Source organism: Anneissia japonica, unplaced genomic scaffold, assembly GCF_011630105.1.
Source record: "Anneissia japonica isolate Jap-2015-1 unplaced genomic scaffold, ASM1163010v1 scaffold287818_len932483_cov186, whole genome shotgun sequence".
Lineage (NCBI taxonomy): Eukaryota > Metazoa > Echinodermata > Crinoidea > Comatulida > Comatulidae > Anneissia > Anneissia japonica.
In genome coordinates, this window is record NW_022703366.1 from 260,976 (window position 1) to 282,680 (window position 21,705).

The following is a 21,705-nucleotide window of genomic DNA, read 5'->3' on the forward strand; positions in this document are numbered from 1 at the left end:
TATGCACTGAATTTTTTAAAAATATGTAAAAAACAATAAGCAAAATAGTAATTATATGACCCTTGATTTTAGAGAGAGGAGGACGACGACGAGCAAAATGTATTCCTCACTTAGGAAGGCCGGGTCAATTCCTACTAAATTATTTACATATTCCACTCGAATATCGTACTGCAGGGTATGTACTCTTTGTGAATATAATCCGTACAATGTTTTAAATAATGATGACTTTCTTCTTCTACTACTTACCTAGGCATAGGGTGGTTGTGGTAAGACGACGATGAAGCTCCGTCCGACTTGAAGTTTCTGACGGGTAGAAGGAGGGTGGAGGGATTCGTAAGTTCTAGCTAGCTAGGCCCAGGCTAGGGACAGGGTCTGGCTTATTTACAGCTTGAATCTTTCTAGAACTTAGCATACATAAGCCTTACTAGAGAACAACAACGTCAAGTTAATAAATAAAGAAACTTATTCATTTTACAACCACCAACAGTGGCAGATCCAGCAGAGCCGGGGGTCGAAGTGGGCACTCGTTCCCCCCCCCCCCAACTGGCAGTGGCGGGCGCCACGCCCACTTTCGAAAATATTAAAAGAAAAAAAGAACTATGGCCTTAGTTTACCCTAGGTTTGATAATAACACTACAACAACAACAATAATAATAATAATAATATGAATAACAATGATAATTACACCTTTACATTATACAAGAAAATAGCCAACAGAAAGTATTCATTTTTTCTGCCCAATTCACACGAACACAACGTTATATCTACGACGCTGATTTGTCTTTTAGTTAGATCGTTTTTCAATCAGTAGATCGTATACCTACATACAGATATCATACATTGTATCGTGTAGGCCTATAACAGTAAAGATTTTTATCATTTTAATATACTAATAATATTTATAATAATAATAATAATAATTATTATTATTATTATTATTATTATTATTGTTAATAATAATAATAACAATAACAATAATAATAAAGTTCAGAAATCCAATACAGTGGTGCCCAAGGCGCTACAGGAGGAAGGAACCAAAAGTTACTAGTGATCAAACACTCAATAAAGAGTATAAAGTTCTTTTATCATTTTAAATGCCCATGTTGCATAGTTTATTAGACAGATGCTTAATAACCTGACTTAAGGACCAAATTTTTTTTTTGCTTTTTTATGTTTTGTTTGATTACAGGTATGTAGATACTCGAAAAATCTTGTATTGTTCATTGCCGAGTGCATCATTTAGTGTGTCTATGCAAGTAAATACAAACACTGTATAGGGAATTAATAATAATAATAGTGGATATATATATAAGGTGTCGGTATCTGCATGGAGCACTCATGGTGCCAGAGCCAAGCAAGACAAAAAAAAATAATTAAAAAGTGGAAAAATAGTGCAAGAAAGAAAAGAATTAATTGGGGAAGCGCTGGTCAAACAGATGTTTCTTATAGTCTGGTCTTGAATATAGTGATATTTTTTGTAGGCCTTATGTGTATGGGCAGAGAAATGCTGACATTACAAAATGTATTTGCTTCCTTTTATCAAACCATCTAAACGCAAAGCTTCCAGAGGGCCTTGGTGGCCCCCAGCCAATGGGGGATACCCCTCCTCCCTCGGACATGATTTCCGTGCAGATTTTGCCGAAAATTTGGCTTTGACCAAAACTTAAACAAACGCAATTTCTGCAACAATTACGATTCTGCGCACCTATTTTCCTGGCGATTTTCTGCTCAAATTTGAGCTGATTTTTTAGATATCCTCTGCGTAATTAAACAACTTTATAGTATAGAGTATTTGTGGCCTAGAGTAGAGTGGCTAAGACTCTAGCTAACCTAATGCATTTTTACACTTTGGGCACTAATTCATTCTAAATTCCAGCAAAATGGCATTACATACTAGTTCAAATAATATTACTTTATTCTGATACTATAGTTTGAAGTAATTATTTGAATAATTTTAGATTATTCTAAAAAGAGCAGATATTGTAAGTAGCAATTTGTGTAAACTGTAAGTCATCTGAAGGAAAGAACACTGTGTAATCTTGAATATTTACCCAATGTGCATATCGTACTACTGTATAGCATTAAAGGCAAATTCCAAAGTTAGTGAATGTACAGTATTAAACCATATGCAAGTGTACTGATGTTCTTCATGAAAAAAAAAACACCCCCCAATATGTTGCGTTATACCAGGTGTGGGCATAAAAATTGGCCGGAGGGCCAAAGTGAATTTTTAAATTTAACATCGAGGGCCGCACCCACACTTTGATGTTTTCAGTGTGCTTCCAAAAACCTTCTTGCCCTGCTTTTATGCAACATTATTCTCAGTTTTAATGTTACTTTTTACATATGATGGGTGTCAGGCTGTAAAAAAGTAACTTGTTTTTTAGCAAGTGTTGCTTGGCGGGCCACACACCGAGGGTTTTTAATTCATTTTTACGGGCCTGCAAAAGAAATAGCTGTCGGGCCGCACTTTGTCCACCTGTGCCTTATACGTACGGTATACTCTTGCGTATATAGGTGATCTCTGTATAAAACGACCCCCCCCCTCAGTTTGAGAAGATTTTTGGACGTTTTTTTTTTGTATGTCGGGTGTATAAAATGACCCCCCACCCCGTGTGTTACGGACAATCTGCACATAAGACGAACATTAAAAATAAAAAAATTTGTGTGTGTGTTGCGCGTACACACATACAATTTTTTCGATATACAAAGTTTTCGATATACCAACATGTATTGGCCATTATCTCCAAAATACGATTTGCTAGGAGTGTCTTGTCTGACTTGTCTTAGGCACGTATGATAAGTTGTTTTTATCATTTGCTCCAGAGTGAATAAACAGTACAGTATAATAATTGTTTATGTCATTTTTTTTAATACAATAAGGTTGACCACCAAAAACTATAATATTTTACCTTTTGTTGTTTACTGATTGGGTACTTTTTGAATGTTTTTTGCATGAATACATTAAATTGTCAAATAATTACAGTACAGTATTACTGTTTTCAATATCAATATAAGCACTTTTAAGACTAACTTTAATAAAATTTATTCGCTAACTTTTGTCCACACAGTGGACTTCATCAGGAGACTGTGATGAATTTCACTGTGTGGACGAAAGCTAGAGGATAAATTTTTTGCAAGTTAGTCTTAAAAGTACTGTTGTAAATTCTTATATGTCGGAGGGCTGTAACGCTAATGATTCAATATCTGTTATTACTTTTTGGTTTTCAGAGACAAATTCTTCCTCTTTCATCAGCTGTTTGTAAAGGTGAGTAATCATTTTTAATCAAATCAACAAGGCCCTACACTGTAGATTTCATGAGAAATGTTTATAAGATTTACAAGGTTTTTTTGTGATGTATCTGTTAACTGTATTCAGAAGGAAGTTAAGGCTAAAGAATCTTTTTTTTTTAGCCTTAACATTTAGAAATCAGGGTTAGTCGGTCAACTTTTATTTTTTTGGCCTATTGGTATAGACCTAATTTTGAGGTTGAGTCCCAACGGTGCTTTTGTACAGAATGTAATTTACCATAGTTGATATGGCAACCACATGGTTAAAATCTAGGTTAAAGTATCAAATGTATTATTTAAAGCTTCAAAAGTGACCCTTTGAAACATATTTTTGGCTCCTTGGTAATGAAATCAAATTAATGGAATTGCCCATAAACAGCCTGCATATTGTTTGGTATTCAGGTACAGAAATGTATCTGCCAAACTGAAGTCTAAATTCTGTAGCAATATAATTTAGCTTGAAGGTTCCCAGTGAGATCATCTGATGTCCTTGGTCCTTTTTTGAGGTGTCAGTTTTTCTCGGGGTTAACTACAGTACAATATAGAAACACATATTGTGGCAAAGACAAGCCAAACTAGTCTCTCGTCGCAAATCCTATTTCAGGTATAATAGCCAAAATATGCTATGCTGTTATAAATGTTAAAACAACACTTTTTAATGATTTGGTGATGGTTTCTGCCTGAGAAATGCCCAAAATCATAAATATTGTTCTTTAAACAGCTGTATGTTGAAATTTCTGTAACTTCATGACGAATTTAAATTTAAATGATTCTTTTACCATTTTATAGCTCTCATTTAACTTTTTAACCCTGTATTAATAACTAAAAATCATTTTTTTCGACGAGTGACTGGTTTGGCTTGTCCTTGACACATAGTAAGTCCTGTTGCTAAATTTATACAATTTACACATCTCATAACAGCTTAAGCTTGCCAAAATTGCCAGGTAGAGGGGATCTATAGAGTGATAAAAAGAATAGTGAATCTCAGTATTTAGTTGATGAAGTTAGATATTAATGGTATTTTAATATGGCGTACACTATTATGTTGACCCGTATGTCACAGGTTCAATTTTAATCTTAAAATTGATCTACTAATACATAATATTGATTCATACTAGTAACATCAAAATCAAAGTAATTGTGATGTTTAATTAAAGCCTGTTTGTTATATAGCAAGGATTTGTTCTGATCTGACATTTTCATACTAACTGAAGTTCCGCCTCTAGAGACCGAATAATTTCAGCTTTTTAATTAAAGCATTACTTGTATTATATTTTCGAATTGTGAAGTATACAGTTAGTGAACAAATTATTTTGTGTTGACTGAGAGAATAATTTGCGAGTGTTTTTTTATAGGCATGCTACAAAACTTAAAGTATCAGTGGTGGCGCTGGGATGGGGGGCAGAGAGGGCACTTTCTCCCCCGTCGGACCCCCTGTAGTCTGATGCCAAGATGAGGTCGTTGGATCAAAATTTTTAGAATTATAATTTGCCTGTCTAAATAACGTTATTTTGATTGCCAATTCCTAGTATTATAGTCTAAAATCAAAATTTTGACCATACTAATCCATGAAAATGCTCCCCGTGGACCCTACCAGTTATTTTTTATTCTGGGACTCGGACCGAGGCTCTAGTCGGCCTTGGTTCTAACCCCCGTCGAACATGTCAGACCCCCGTTGTAAATTTCTGGAGCCACCGGTGAGAAGTATAACAATGTACTAGTTGCACCTTCCTATAATTCTGTTCCATATGCAGACATGCGAGCATACTGTACATTGTCAGAATATCTTTTTCGTTTATCTGTATAACATTCTTAATCCCCTCTTTCACTCATTTCAAGGTAATTTCCTCATTTTAATAATGGCTATTTAGAATATACTGAGACTATCACCATTCAGTCCTATTGAGCAATGAGACCTGTTTCAGAAAGGCCAATTTAATCCAGAGAAGGAAAGTCATAAAATGTTTTATGGTATGTTTTTTTTTAAACAGACACCTTCTGTATAACAGGTTTTTTTTAAACTGTTGTGGTATCTCTGGAAATGTCAGTAAAGTTGTATTTGTTTTATTTTATTTTTAGTTAAATTGTTTGAAATTAGTGGTATAGTATACTATAGAGAAATACAATTATTTTATCTAATAATAAATAATAATTATATTTACTTCATATGTTGATGTATTTTTTTTCTTTTTCTACAATGTAGTCAGTAATTGTTGCACCTCAGATGCTGTTCCACAAGATAGGTACGTATACAAGATACTTTTGTTGTGATTATAAATGACAAGATTACAAGTACTGTAGTTCAATGATATATTTGTTACGATGATTGAGAAATGATCAAATACGCACCTCTCTGTACTGCTCTTGATTAACCACTGACCAAACATATTTTCATTTTGCTATTGTGCTGCTTTTCGATAAGCACTGCATCATTTAGTAGAGATATGTTTTACTTTGAATAAAAGTTGCATCATACATCCCATGTATCTTGATGTTTCCTCTTATCTGGACTCTGTTAAACAACTGATTTCTCATGGATTAAATAATACTAAAATTTGCAACGTTGATGGTGCATAATTACTGTATGATACATTCATCATTATTACCTCCGTTACACGATCAAAATAAAATCAAGCAAACTGCATTAATGAAAAATTAGTGCATGGTTTGGATAGGAAAATAACATTGAAAGTTCCAGTGATTACATCACGATTGATAATATATTGAAGTAATATCTTTTAAAGAACAGTGAGGCTTCAATCCACTAATATGAGATATTTTGTCAGTATTAACAGTTTGTTTATTAAATTTCATAAAAATGTATTGTTATAGTTTTATATTAGTTTATTATTTACTTATAATTGGGCAAACAAAATGTATTTCATTTCAACATTCATGCAAGCATTAGATGTATATACAAAATTATATATTAACACCAACAATATTGTGTATGGTAAACCTCTTTATTGATAATGCCCCTTGGGTAGCAAATTCTACATACAGTATTAATAAATCTAGTCAAATTGCAAAATTTACCAGAAGTACCTTTAAATGTAAGATTCATAAAACAAAATGAACATTTTTTTAAATGTACTTTTAATATACAAGCTAAGTAATTTATATATCACAGATATACTGTAAGTAACTTTGAATGTAAAATGCTTAAAACAAAATCAAAATGTTTTTTAAATGTTCTTTTAATATACAAAGTAAGTAATTTATATATCACAGATGATTTGTAACTCTTACATGTATACAGAATATAATAATTTGAATTTTAACAATTAGAATATGGTACTTTCAAGTAATTGATTTAAACACTTCCACAATCAAACATTAAATATTATGTGCATTTTTTATCTTAATTTGCATTGAAGATACGACATTATGTAGGTATTTATATCATGTACTTCTTTGATTTTCTCTATTGATTCGTGATTTCAGATTGCATTGTGGGAAGATTAATTCATATTCCAGGAAACTAGGGACTGCACAAAGATTGTTCCATTGCGGACGACCACTGTGTATGTATGACCTTGTGTTTTATATCATCATGACATTAGTTTATGGCACATGTGATTCCAGAGGAAATGACATCATCACATTGTATGCTTGTTTACATATTAATTATATTCTTGCACAGTGGTGGCGCCAGCTGGGGGGAATGGGGCATGTTCCCCTCCATCGGGCAGGCCTGGACTTAGTCGTCAGAATTTAAAATTTAAAAAAAATAATAATTTTCCTATCATCCTAATAACGTACTTTGACTGCCAATCCATAGTATTGTGTTTAAAAGCACCTTGGACCAGACTAAGCCTTAAAAATGATTGAGTACTATTTAATCTTACAAATGAGGGGCTATTCATTGAAATTGGATATTTTAAGATTTGTTTTGAGTAGTACAGTAAACTACAGGACTACTTCAGTCAATATAAATAATGATTATTTTGAGTAATCACCTTCCAAAGTTATCCGTGGATATATTTTTCCTAGAATTAACTACCAAAAAGGTGTGAATAACTAGTTTGCTGACCATTTCCAGACCTAAACTTTAGGAAATGATTATGTAGTGAAAAAAAAATTATATCATTTCTTGAGCTCTAAGTATTTTAAAGCTTATTTATTCAATACAGCCTATGTGACAACTTAGCCATATTCCCACAACCAGCCTTAAATACTGTCCAAGCCATGAAATCCTGTGTTGTTGCTCTGGTTTGGCAATAGCTTGCTGAGTTTATGAAATACCGTGCAGTGTATTGCAGGGAAACAGAACAATATAGAGTTAAACCGATCATGTAAGTTATTTTAAGGTCCAGAGTTTCCGTGCAAGTATCAGCTATAATAAAAAGAAAAACATTGATATGAAAACAGTTGTCATAGCTGTAACACTTTCAAGAATAATACACCATGATAAAGGGCAGGTGTATCTATAAATTAACATCAAACAAGAAGGTAAATAATAAACAATAAAGCTTTCAGTGTCTCACTTTCATCAGAGCCAGTAAGGGTCATTAAGTACTTTATGGTACTCAATGTCTTTTACAGTAGCTTAAAAAGAACCATTCACAATTTGATATTGTAATATCTATTAATAGATTATAAATTTTACGACAGTATACTTGGTAGGGGGTGTAAGATAGAACTGTAGATAACATTTTGTGCTTGAAAGGGCTTGAAATGCTTGTATGATGTGTATGACAAGTGCATTTTTCAAGCTTTAATTATATTAGGTATATACTTTAAATCCTAACAGTGGACGTTAGCATCTGGTTGACATTTTAAATTGCATGTGCTATGTGATCGTTAGCCATTAATCCTAGAATAATGAAGAAGAAAAACTATTCCCAACCAAACAACTTTAAATTTCAATTTCTTTTTTTTTTTGTTCATTATAGCAACACAACTGTTTATGGCTTGATTTAGCCGGAAATACAAAAAATGTACAAGGATTGTAAGATTTTGATAGACACATTAATAATTTATACTTTTTTTTATACCTTGTTTAACCAGCTTGCCGCCTGCGAATAATTGTGATTTTGAATAAAAATAAAATTTTATTTTTGGCCAATTAGTACACCCGCCACCACAAAGAAAATGGATATTTCAGAAAAATATAAATGTTTTTCTTTATTTCCATTACGCCAGCTGCCGTCTTTAAATGTGTATTTCTTCCTAATTACACAAATTTAAAGCATTTAACCATTCCATTACTACACCGTTTACACACGCCAATAAAATTTATATTTATTTTCTCCTCTGTTTTTATGTTTTTGGCACAACTATGTGCTAATTGAAAAACCCAAATTTTATTTTTATTTTTTTTTCTGCCCTCTTCTGACGATTTAAACAAAAATAAGGTCGCAAAAACGGTATAAAAAAGTCTTGTCTAAAGGTAATTTAATACTCATTAACGTAAAATTTTCATTTACTAATTAAACTTTGAAATAACACAATTAGTTTGTAATCAGACCATGTAGGAGATAATTTAAATAGTAATGATAACAAAAATAATTAAGAGTGAGCTTGTTACTTTAAGGTAAAACAATATTAATTGGTGATTTTTTTTAAAAAATCAAATCAATCTACTGTATTTGACTAATTGTAAAGTTTCAGGGCATTATTCGAAAAGGAATAAAAAAAAAATCAAAGTACTAACCAGATTAATATATCACAAATGACTGAGATTACAAACTCGATATTCTAGAGTAGTTTGACATTCTTACATAATCGTTTAATATAGTGACGCTTTTTTTGCTTTTGCCAATATGGTATTTATGCTGGATAAAGTAGTGTGCGATGGACAGAATTGAACCCCGCAGTGGAGCAAACTGACAGAAACAGATTTGAATTACAGGCAAATTTATGATATAGCATTCTCAAGATAGTTGATGGAACTATCTACGGATGACATCCACTTTTAGGCAGTGAATTCTCTTAGGAATAAAGCCTGATTCAGTCCTGAGCCGTATTAATAATTTAATGGAGTGTTCTAAGTGACTGCTTTGTAATAAGATACGAGCAATCCATTTGCATATCGTGCTAAAGTTTCTTTACAGATTTCTGCAGTCACATGTCGGGTATAAGCTTTTTGCTTATTAATTATTACTGAAAAATAAAAAATTATTGTTTTGTAGTTTGAATTCTGAACATAAATACCTACATGTATTTTAGAACATTCAAAATTCAAGAAATGTTTAAACATGATAAACAGCAAATAAATGCTTGAGCTTTCAGAGAGCATTAGTATTACAATATTATATCATATTTATTTAAATAAATTCCCCGGGGTGTTTGTTGTTTTTGAGGGGGCGTTTAATCAAGGGAGGTGTTTATTTTTTTGGTGTAAAATGGATACGTATGCTCAAACAAACGATCTTAATTTCACTGTAAATGTGTTTATTCGATTAAATACAGTAATATATTATGCACTATATAAGTCTACAACCATATAATATGTATGCATTATGAATAGTATTGCATAATTGCCTTATTAATACTTTTTAGAGCATTTTTTACTATATTTTTTTTTAATACTGCATAATATAAAATTTATTAATTGCATTCCAATCATAATATACATGTAATTTATTAATTATTTATTATTAAAGATACTCATATTTTATTCAGGCAAATAATAGGTTTGAAAATCAATTTAGACTTTTTAAAAATATAATGATGTCATTAGTGAAGGTGTTTGAGTAATTGCTTATTTACTGTATATTTTAAATCCATCAAAAAGCAAAATTTGTTAATTTTGATTTTTTTTTTCTTAATCTTATTATTAATGAATTGAAGCATATAATTGATCCTAATAGATTAAGTACACAACGTACATGATATTGAATTACTTGCTGAGTAACTTATCTCAGTGTGATTGAAATCTAACACGATACATGATTATTGTTTGTGTGTGAACTACAGATGTATTTAATGCCACAGCAAGCTCATCTTCTCCGAGAAAACGTCACCTATTAAGTGGCTGATCTATAGAGAAAACATCTTTGTATTCGTGTGCAATTAATTGCATCATTAAAATTAAAACCGCTTTTGTTTCTGCAATCATTTCTTAAGAAGTCGCAATAAATCATTGTCGCGTGATGACTTGGCTAATTGCCTTTAAAAGCAGTTTAGATTAATCTTGATCAATTAGCCCATCAAGAGGGACAGTCTTCAGCTAGTGTTAAGTGCTGTATGAGATTATGTAGGCTGCTGTATACACTAGGGACAAGACACTACTAAACAGCTTCATTATTGCCTGATAAACATCAATGCTTCTATGTCACATAATCCAATCACCTAGACCACACTTTCAACAAACATCCTAACTTGCTCATGTGAAGTTTTGCTATTGGTCGGTTTGCTGTACACGTCTGTTTGACTACGCTGTTTTCGTCGCACCACACCGGACTACTAAATCTTATTTATGGTTGAGATTATGCGCGTTTGGACAGACTGTAGCTGTGTGGTCACTTGCGGGCGTCAACTTGGCCCTCTGGGTCCACAATTAGTGATTTGGAGACGCACTTATTAAGCCTCGTATTTACAGCAATTTACTGTACTTGTCTAGTGCATTTTAAGCTGCTGTTGGATTTACAGTGCTCTCCTCCAGTTTAATTAACCTGAAAATATGTTACCTAACCAGCACATAATTGTTGTTTCTTGTCATATCAATAACAGATTTAATGAAATATGTAGTTTGCTTTTGCCATCCATCCCCGGATCAGCCCCTCCAATAGTGATCAAAACCTATTTAAACTCTCACAGACTAAATAAATGCTAGTGTTTTTTCCGTTTTCATTAAAAAAAACAAAAACAATAATTTAAAAGAGAATAGAGAGAAAGATAATTGTGAACCTACCTGAACAAATGCAGCATTACTAACAAAAAAATACAGTTTGGCAACCTACTACTTTTGACTTATATTAACATATTGAGCAAATGGCATTCTATATAACCTTACTCATTGGTTTGTGTTGTCAGGTATTGCCAGATGTTAAACTTTTGTTTGATGAAAGTGTAATCATAAGAATGCTGGTAGACCCCCAAAATCCTTAAAAACAGACTTGCTAGGGCTTTGGTTCATTCGTAAAAGTCTAAAAGTCTTGAGATGATGGCCTGGCCAATGGTGACTATAGAATGGTTAAAAACAGGCTAACTCTTGACTATTATTAATACAAAAATTTAAAATTTGTTCATTATAGAGAGTATGACGTAGTGTACATGGCCTAGCATGTTTTTATCATGTACGTGCCCCTTCTGAATTGTATTATTTTAATAGTTTAGTGAATACAAACATAAAAGAAAGGAAAAAAAGTAAAACATGAGGATATACTGATCTCTACTGTAATAACTGGATTGCTCATTGTCTGTTTTTAGTGAGGCCACTGACACCATGTTGGGGTCTAAGTGACGTACCAGTTTAGACAAGTTTCTCATGGCATTTGCTTAGATTATTGTTAAAAATAATGATTCTTGCAATACTTGGTAACAATAAAATTAAATTTGAATTTAATGTAATGATTATTTTTTAAATCATCTAACTACTCGATGCAAACCCTGTTTATGCCATTTAAAAAAGTGCAAGCAAAGTTAATTGTGTAGTTAGTCATCGAGGTCGCTATGACAACGTGACTTTGTTCACGCTGACTTTTATGTAGGCATATGGTAGATTAGTGAATCTTTTTTGATAATACCAACCAGTAATTTAGCTTCCCAACCTCTTCCCCCTCCTCCCCCCCCCAAAAAAAAGGTGTATGATAATGATTACATTTGGTCCAATAGTCTGTCATTGTTTTTCTTGCAGATGATGAAGTGCGAATAGTTGAAACTCCACCATTTGCTGAGTCTGTTTCTGAAGGTGATGTTAGGTGGGATAAAGGTAAAGTCTACAATTAATTAATATTTTCAACAAAGTTACTTCCAATGGTAATTGATTTAAAACCTTTTAAAGTCCTGTTCACACTCAAATTTTGACAAAAACATGTGACATGCCTGAATGTGGTCATGACATCACATGATGATATATAGCCACATCATGACTATATACCGTAAAACCTCAAATTGAAGCTCAATGGGCTTAATCTCAAGAAAAAGCCCATCTCGAATTGAAGGCCCCTTCTTTAGCTTGCAAAAACAACCTCGAAAAGAAGCCCATGGGCTTCTTTTCAAGATAGCATCACATACACTCTACAAACACTGTACATGAATTTCAAAGAAACAAAAAAGATTAAAAACATGCTTGGTTTATACAGTAGTTTAGGTGATTTAAAGCGGGTTAATACACTCCATGATACAGACTAATGTTACAGTGGCCCTATTTATTGTTTCATTGTTGTAATTCCCAAAATTCACAGCATGCATATTGAAAAGTAGACTCGAAAAGAAGCCCATCCAAATTTTGCAAAAAAAAAAGTTTTATGGTATGGGGCATACAAAAGTTTTTTTCAAACGAAAATTGTTCGAAGCAAGAAATCAAGTTGCTTTTACCCAGTACCACTCGTATATATTATTTGTGTGGGAAATCTTAAACCTATGACGATGTATAGGCACATCATGACCATATATAGACACATCATGACCATTTTTTGTCGAAGAACATTTAATAGTCTGGACATAGCTTAACACTCATGTTTTTGAGCTGATAGCCAACCAACTTAATGGTCTATTTAAAGAAAAGCAATTAGGGCAGTGGGTGCCCTAATTGGCGAAAAATAAAATTTTATTTTTATTCGAAATCATCATTATTGGCAGGCGGCTGGTTCGCTAAATAAGGCATAAAAAAGTCTCGCCTCAACTTAATTGTGACTATCTGAAATATTATAATAGTTAAGTAATATAACCAGGAACACGAAATTCTGTTAGATCAGTATTTTGCACAGTGGTAAAAAACATTTATAACCAAGTTCAAAATTTGTGCAATATGTGCATTATATATACTGTAATATGTTTAACAAATAGTATTTCTAATTTTAATTGTTTTGTTTGGTTTTTGTACATGATTTGGTAATTTTTTTTCACTCAGCTGTTGGGGATTTTGTGAAAGAAGATGAAACAGTTGGAGAAATTGAAACGGACAAGGTATTTCATTCATGAATTTTAATGCCTAACACCCGGAATACTTTTACACTTGTGCACTGAATTAAATTATGCAACTTTTAAAACAAAAAAAAGCCAAAAAATTAAAATAAAATAAAAGCTACCTGTCAATTGCTCGCCTAGGAATAGGGTAGTATATATATTCACATCACTTTTGTAACAATATCGTCAAAGATCTTATAAACACAAGATAGTGTTCTCCGCGATTTACGCATGCAAATTCTGTAATAACGCATGAACGGCGCCCTCTTGCAAAATTGAAAACTTTAATAATTCCATGACAGTGAGATGTACAATGTATTCGTAAAATTTGCCAAGTACAATGCTGAAAATCACGGAAGAGTGCAATAGAAGAACATTGTTTTTTGTGTCTGTGCCCCTATGTTATGATTTGGCAATTTAAGATGGCGGAAAGGGTAAATCCGGTGGAGGTGCATGATGGGTCATGTGTTATCTTAAGTACCTTATTACTATCATGAAAAAGTCATGAAAAAAATACAACACCACAAAACACAATACAGGAAGGCAGTATAGGGCATAGACACATACAATAGTAAGAGGCCATCCATTTCAAAACATGCACTAAAAGAGAGAGGGTTTTACAGTGTGTTCTCTATTGATTTTAATTTGTTATGCATATTATTGTTTATATTAGACAGCAATACCTGTACCAGCACCCGCTAGTGGTGTTATTCTAGAGTTCCTTGCGGAAGACGGTGATACAGTTGTTGCTGGACAACAATTATTTAAGCTCAAACTTTCTGGTAAGAAACTATTAAACATTCTATTGTTTTACTTGAAATAATTAGGTAATGGTGAAGGATAGATTGTTTTCAGTCGCTTGTGCGATAGGAAAATCCCATTGGAGAAAAGTAGTGCAGTAATAAAACATGATGCCTGTTGTCCTAACAAGTTATAGTGTAATCATTTTGAAAAAAAAAACATTGTGCTTGCAAAAAATAATTTATTATAGTAATTAAAAATATTCATATCATTTCAACAGCACATGACTGTCCACGTTTAGGATGCAAGTGATGTGCTTTAGTTCATTATTAAACTAAATTTGGGATTACACAATCAGTCTGTCAGATTCGCCATACAGTTATTTGATCAGATTTTGTATAATAGTGTATGCTTGTTGCAGAAATCTGAACAAATTATGTGTCTACATATCTGTTGAAAATTGTCAGATAGGCTGATATAATACATGTTGAAACAGTGGAAAGATCCATTATCTATCTTATTATTTATTTCATACTCTAATTAAAAATACAAACAAATATTAATAAATAAATAATAATAATCTGATAAAATAGACATATATTGTATTTTAATTATTGTTTTAATGTAGATTTTATTTTGTTTCTAAGATGTTCCAACTCAGGATGCACCAGCAGCTGCTACACCAGCTGAAAAACCAGCAGAAACTGCACCTCCTCCTCCTCCACCAGTAAGCACTGCCGGACCTATCCCTACACAACCTCCACCAATACCACCAACACCAACAGCACCAATGTCTTCTAAGCCTGGTAAAAAATTACACTTGTTAATTTTATTTAAAAAATATATATATATAATCTTCAATAAAGGTAAAACCCAGTCAGTATCAGTTACTGCTTTATATTGGGCTCTGTTTTTATAACACAAGACAAACATATATACATGATTGGTGATTTTTTTTTTTATTTCTTATTCTTATTTTTTTACTGCCAAACAAAAACATAACATAACAATTATACAGAAAATGAAAAACAAGACTAACTGCGGTGATTGGCAAGGTTTATGTGGGAAATCACAACTTAGCTTCCAGAGAAAAATGGTTTGGGAAGCTGGGCTCTACATAAACTAAATCTCATTTAGAGGCTTAGGGAGTGTAGTTATTTTTTTGGTATCCTAGAAGGAAATGCTATACCATGACAGGAGTTGAACCTAGCACATTGGTATTAGAAGGCAAGCATCCTCCACCAAGTTATTCAACTCCACTCATTGCTAAGGGAATACTGTGGTAGTGTGTGGCATAATGGTAATTCTCTGGCCTTCCAACCAAAAAGGGTTGTAGTCCAATGCTATTGTCATATATTGCTTGTGTCCTTCAACAAGGCATTTTTTCTACTTCTCATACCATCTAGGGTATAAATTCAAGATTCAAGAAGACTCAAGAAATTGTATAGAAATACAGAAAATTGTACTGCTTGGCAGATAAATAAAAAATGTATAAATACAGTACAATGCCAGTAATTCACAAAAAAGAGACAAGATCGGTATATTAAAAAAACATGCAAATGACAATGAAAATAAAATGTAAAAAATGTAAAAATTTAAAAATACCTTAGATAAATAATTTATATCATAAATTACAGTATTGCAGCAAACAATTGTTTAGCATTAGAATTAAAGTAGTTAAAACCTTAATAAAACGTTTTCAAATTATTTTAAACATTATAAAAGTTACAACTATGAACAGGTCAGTTGGTGAATTAAATGCTTGACTGATAATATTGTGTAGGACCAGAGGTTGCACATGGTGCGTGGAAGGTGATGTATTTGATGACCAATACATTATTAGTAATATCATTCTAATTATTAATCTGCAATATGCTTATGATTTTGTCATAAAAGAGAATTCTTGAGATATATATATATTTTTTTAAATAGTTTCTGAAGTAAAACCAATTGCTGCACAAAGTACCCCTACAACTGGGCTTGCTCAATCTACTGGTGTCCCAACAGAACACAGGGTAAGTAAATGATCTAATTAACATTTGTAATGTCATCATCTTCATAATAACTTTGAACACAGAGTAATCTAATTAATATAAGTCCTAAGGCTCTGTCCAGACTATCAAATTGTCCTTGACAAAAAACTGTTGTATGCCCATATATGGTCATGATGTGCCTATATATGGTCATGATATGATGTCATCATGACCATATTTAGGCATGTCACATGTTTTTGTCAAATAAAATTTGATAGTGTGGACAGGACTTAACAGAGAGAAGGAATGGATTCGTTTGCCAATGCAAAGTATTCTTGACTGAAGCCCTGTCCAGACTATCAAATTTTCTTTGACAAAAAGCTATTGTATGCCCATATATAGTCATGATGTGCCTATATATGGTCATGATATGATGTCATCATTATCAAATTTAGGCATATCACATGTTTTTGTTACATAGAATACATAGAATTTGATAGTGTGGATGGATAAATAAAGTCAGATATGATGTCATCATTGTGCCACCAACCATCAGCAGATGGCGTTGCCTTCCCAAGTGCTAACAGAGAGCCGAGAGAGATTTGTTGGCAGATGAAAAGTTTTCCTTTCTTAACTCTTTCGCTACGGCGAGCCGCTCATAGCGGCGCTGATAAAATATGCAGTTTGAGCGGAAAGCCGCTGACAGCGGCTTGTTGACGTCACTGTAAACAAATGAGGATATCCCGGGGATATCCCCATGACGTTTGCATATATTATATTGAACAACAATCTGCATTTATACACATCTAGATGTGTATAAGAGACAGTATATACATTGTGCATTCACTTTCTGATAATTCCCAAATATCATGTATATATTAATTTAATTTTCATATAGCTAAGAAGAGTCAACCCGTCGAAAAAGAAAATGTGCCGCCAAAAAAGAAAAGTAAGTATCAATATCATTTATAATTTTTCCTTAAACAAACAGAAATGAAGTAAACAATAGAATTTTTTCTGAAAATTTTGTAATATAAAGATTGCGCATTCACAGTCTGATAATTCCCAAATATCATGTATATATTAATTTAATTTTCATATATACATGATATATATGAAAATTAAATTAATATATACATGATATTTGGGAATTATCTGACTGTGAATGCGCAAGAACACATCAAGGAAGCTCCCACCCTGTAAAATGTTAGGGTTTAGCTCAATATACATCTTTTTCTTGCCTTGTCCTCTTAACCCTTTCCCTTGTTTTCTTAAATCCTGTTCGGATTGGATTTTTTTTTTTGGCCAAACTAACAGGTACCTGGTCAGTTTTACCCAAAGAATTCCAGTGCAAACTGGTTCATGTGACTGTTACAGTATTATATGTGATTTGTGTTTAATTTTATAATGACATATGTTAATTCTTTCCATAGTTATTGATGGCACTGACATTGTCTATCATGATTATGTTGATATAAGTGTTGCTGTGGCTACTCCTAAGGTAGGTTATGGGCTCACTCATATACAGTAGAGGCTGCTTTCTAGTGGTACTACTGGTTTAAATGAATTGCGTGTGCAGTTCATGTATTTTTATTAACTGGATCAAAACTCCACATACATCGTTTTCAATTACTCTAGGCAGATCAAATTCTAAGTCTGCTGCTCGAAGGCATTGTTTTGTGCATTTCTTATGCCATTATTATTGGTGGTTTATTTTCTTGCAGGGTTTAGTTGTTCCTGTTATTAGAGATGTCAACAAGATGAACTTTGCAGACATTGAACGAACAATTAATGAATTGGGAGTCAAGGTGAATATTAAAATAATAAATGTGTCTAGAGGTATGGTACCTCGGTAATGATAAAGAAGGTTAGGAATGGCAACAGCTAGGCACATTCAGTACTGAGATAGCGTTGGGTACTGTATTCCTATCCACTGTCTTATATAGCGCGTAGTCCCTATAATCTACAGGATGCAAATACTATGAATTTGCTGGAGAATTGTTTTCTGGGTGATTCTTACTTGCCCGATTGCTGGAGGTTGTCTCATTTTCCCAAAGACTGTTGTCACTTTACCCCTGCCTAATATTATTATGGCCAAAATCACCAATATATATTATCCCTGCCTGATGCCTTTATATTTGTACAATCTGACATTACCCTTATACAGAGGGTCAATGATCCTAATGCAAAACTGTTTGATAATCGGACTTGATTTGTTTTTCTTAGGCACGCTCAGGCACACTAGCTATTGAGGATATGGATGGGGGTACATTTACCATCAGCAATGGAGGTGTTTTTGGGTCGATGTTTGGTACCCCCATCATTAACCCTCCACAATCAGCAATCCTCGGCATGCATGCTGTTGTTGATAGGCCTGTTGCTATCGATGGAAAGGTAAGTCAACCATTGAAGTATTATGTCCATATCAAGGATATTTGATTTAATAAGCTTTCTTAACGCATTTCATTCTATTGTGCTGTTTGTGATCATACCCATTGCCAGCTATCTTAATGGAGAACATTATTACACCCGTGTGTCACCAAACCATTTTCCACATCTCTTATCCGTAGTGACATAGAGTATGCAAGCTCTGTATGGAGTGGTTCGACAAAATCCAAGCTCATGCTTAATGAAGAAATGTAGTGCTGAGCTTTCTGCTTCCTTTCTTAACTATCCTGCTTACAACTACAAAGAACTCCTTATTCATCTTACTTCACTTCCTTTTTCCTTTCAGAGACAACAACTTGACCTTATGTATTTTTCAAAATGTTTCTTTGATTATTATGACTTGGATTTTGATAATTTTGTTGTTTTTAATGACTCCCTCGTTTCTTCCATGTTCACTTCGCAATTCTGACCATCTCAACTCGTTGACAAGCATTTGCACAACTGAAACTTATAGAAGATTTTACTTCAATCGAATCGTTCCCATGTAGAACCAACTACCTCATCCTATGTGTCCACAATATCTAGTTCCAAGCGAGCCTTATGCACCTTCTATGAGCTTCTGTTTGTCAACGAGTTTGACCTGGCCAGCACGTGCGCCTGGGACACAAAATGTTTTTGTCCTTTATGTAGAACTGTGCAATTTTGTTTGTTGAGTTACATTTTCTCTACTTATTATATTTTTATGTATTTGCTGTTCGGTCATGTGCATTAAGAGAATGTGTCGGTTTAGACAGAGATTTTCTCTATGGTTTAGAGGTGCTTTCACCTGTTGACATGTTCCCTCGCTGGAATTTTTCTGTTTTGTTTATGTATTTATATAAGATTTCAGTGGAAAGCCAAATAAAATAAAAATAAAATACAGTAGTACAAAGACGCAAATATTTTCAATTTGTGGGAGATAGATAGGGTAGTTTCTAGAAGATTTTTGCTCGCTCGCAGGAGTGCAAGAGATGATTACCCGGAGACTTGTAACTCATAATTGACTTGCGATTCACTGATTTAACTCTCAATTTGAATGCAATTTGTATTATTATTATTATCTCGTATGTTTAAATATTGTTTAAAATTGGCAGTTGGTAAGGTATGCCACCAGCAGACTTAGCTGAAGTAAATATTTAAATGCTTTGCTGCAAATTTTGTTAGCTCAAAAGAATTATCCAGCGTGAACGACGGGGACGTAAAGCAATGCCGACTCCAAATTTGTATTGTAATACATTAACCCTAAATGACAGTTAAAAGAATAATAATAATAATAATTTGTAGTATAATTTGATTTAACATTTTTAACACAATTCTTAAACTTTTTTTAATTTTTAAAAATATTTCAGGTTGAGATCAGGCCCATTATGTACGTTGCTTTGACATATGATCATCGTTTAATTGATGGACGAGAAGCGGTCATATTCTTGCGCAAGATAAAATCAGCAGTAGAAGATCCACATATACATTTACTGGACCTCTAGCCCCATTAAGGTTACATTTATATACTCACACAATTAAAATTCTACTGAATAATTATCATATGTTTGTGAAATACACTGTAACTTAATATGAAATATTATTGTGTATGAAATTGAGAATGTTTTAAACTTTGATTTTGAAAGATAATGAATGTGGTTTTTGCAATTTATGAAGGTCATTTAGCCAAAGTTTGTTTCATAAGGTGATGTGATGTCATCATGACAATATTTAGGCATGTCACATGTTTTTCTAAATTAGATTGTTGAATTTGAAGCTTTGTTGATATTCAATTCCTACTCCTATGAGTTTGCAATAATAACATGCTACATTTCTGGGTTACAGATTCATTTACCTATAAGACCATGCGGCATTGCAATTGGTAAAGCTTGTATTTACTCTTAAGGCCATGCATCATTGCCTTGGTAATGTTTGCCTCAACCCATAAGGCATTGCATTGGGAAAGTTTGTCTCTACCCATTAGACCATGGTTGATTGCCTTGGATGTATCTACCCTTAAGGCCATGCCGCATTGCCTTGGTAAAGTTTACCTCTACCCATAAGGCCGTGCCTCATTGCATGGTTAAAGTTTGCCTCTACCCATAAGGGCATGCTTTATTGCCTTGGTGAAGTTTACCTCTACTCATAAGGCCATGCTTCATTGCCTTGGTAAAGTTTACCTCTACCTATAAGACCATGGTTTGTTGACTTGGTAAAATTTGCTTCTACCCATAAGGCCATGCTTCATTGCCTTGGTGACGTTTACCTCTACCCAAAGACTTTGTTGACTTGGCCTAGTTTTTATTTGATTGTTATAAGGCCTTGATACTTCAGCTTCACTGTATTAAAGTTTTATGTTAACCCATTAGGTGGCAATGTGGTACAGCTAAATAAATCAACAATAGCAAAATGAATGTTTTATTCAAAAATGCATTAAATTGTGTTAAACAGTAATAATAAACTGTCTACTTACTTCTCGTAATTACAATTCTGAATGACAGTTGAGCCATAAAAGATCAATAGCTGAATGAAATTGGGATTAAAACATGACAATTGAATACATTTGCTAATGTATCAGGCACCTTTTTATTTTATGGTTTTTAAAATTTATTTATTCTCCTGTTATTGTGCTTTTAAGGTAATTAATTCAACTGTTGAATTGCCTTGATATTGGTCCTGTAGATTTTGTGCTTGCATCCATTTCCACATACTATTCCTGTTCTATTATTTACAATGGTAGTCTGTCACCTTCATTAATTTGTTTATCAAAATCAAATTACATTTAATTTTGAACCAATGCCAAAGTAATATAAATAAGTTTATTGTAAAATATAATTTTTTTTTCTTTGAATGATAATCATAATTATTATCACATTTTTGCCCAATAAATATCAAAGACAATAGATCAGAGTAACCTTTCAATCAAAATTTTGAATTTATTTATCTGAAGTCTCCCAGTTCTGACCAGGTTGTAGAATATAAAAATATTGAAAGCTATTAATTGATTTATGTTCATTATTTTTGTTATGGGATTAATTATTAGCTTAATTATTATACAACAATGACATTGGATCTTTCAGGGATGTTGAATGAATAAATATTATAGTCGTTTTTGTTGAATATATTGTGATGATTGCTTATTTTGTTCTTTTTCAATTTAATTTAATTTCATTACCCATCAAAAGCTATTATCCGCCAAACACCAGGGACGGATCCT

General features: G+C 32.9%; 1 protein-coding gene across 1 annotated transcript; it reads left to right on the forward strand.

Moving 5' to 3' along the window:
* Positions 1-51: 51 nt before the first annotated feature.
* LOC117104424 (dihydrolipoyllysine-residue succinyltransferase component of 2-oxoglutarate dehydrogenase complex, mitochondrial-like) lies at positions 52-21,095 on the forward strand. The gene is made up of 14 exons (XM_033245273.1): positions 52-175; positions 3,232-3,268; positions 5,495-5,534; positions 6,736-6,815; positions 12,095-12,169; positions 13,313-13,368; positions 14,042-14,150; positions 14,757-14,915; positions 16,042-16,128; positions 16,981-17,031; positions 17,504-17,583; positions 17,807-17,890; positions 18,309-18,476; positions 19,859-21,095. Exons 1-14 carry the CDS (start codon positions 56-58, stop codon positions 19,991-19,993), a joined length of 1,281 nt encoding a protein of 426 aa, XP_033101164.1. The 5' UTR covers positions 52-55; the 3' UTR covers positions 19,994-21,095.
* Positions 21,096-21,705: the final 610 nt, after the last annotated feature.

Bases quoted from the DNA above. Each gene is read 5' to 3' on its own strand.
- LOC117104424 (XM_033245273.1), top strand. From the start codon at position 56: ATGACCCTTGATTTTAGAGAGAGGAGGACGACGACGAGCAAAATGTAT. The intron at 17,032-17,503 runs GTAAGTATCAAT...GACATATGTTAA, and splicing joins TGTGCCGCCAAAAAAGAAAA to TTCTTTCCATAGTTATTGAT. The intron at 18,477-19,858 runs GTAAGTCAACCA...AAAATATTTCAG, and splicing joins CTGTTGCTATCGATGGAAAG to GTTGAGATCAGGCCCATTAT.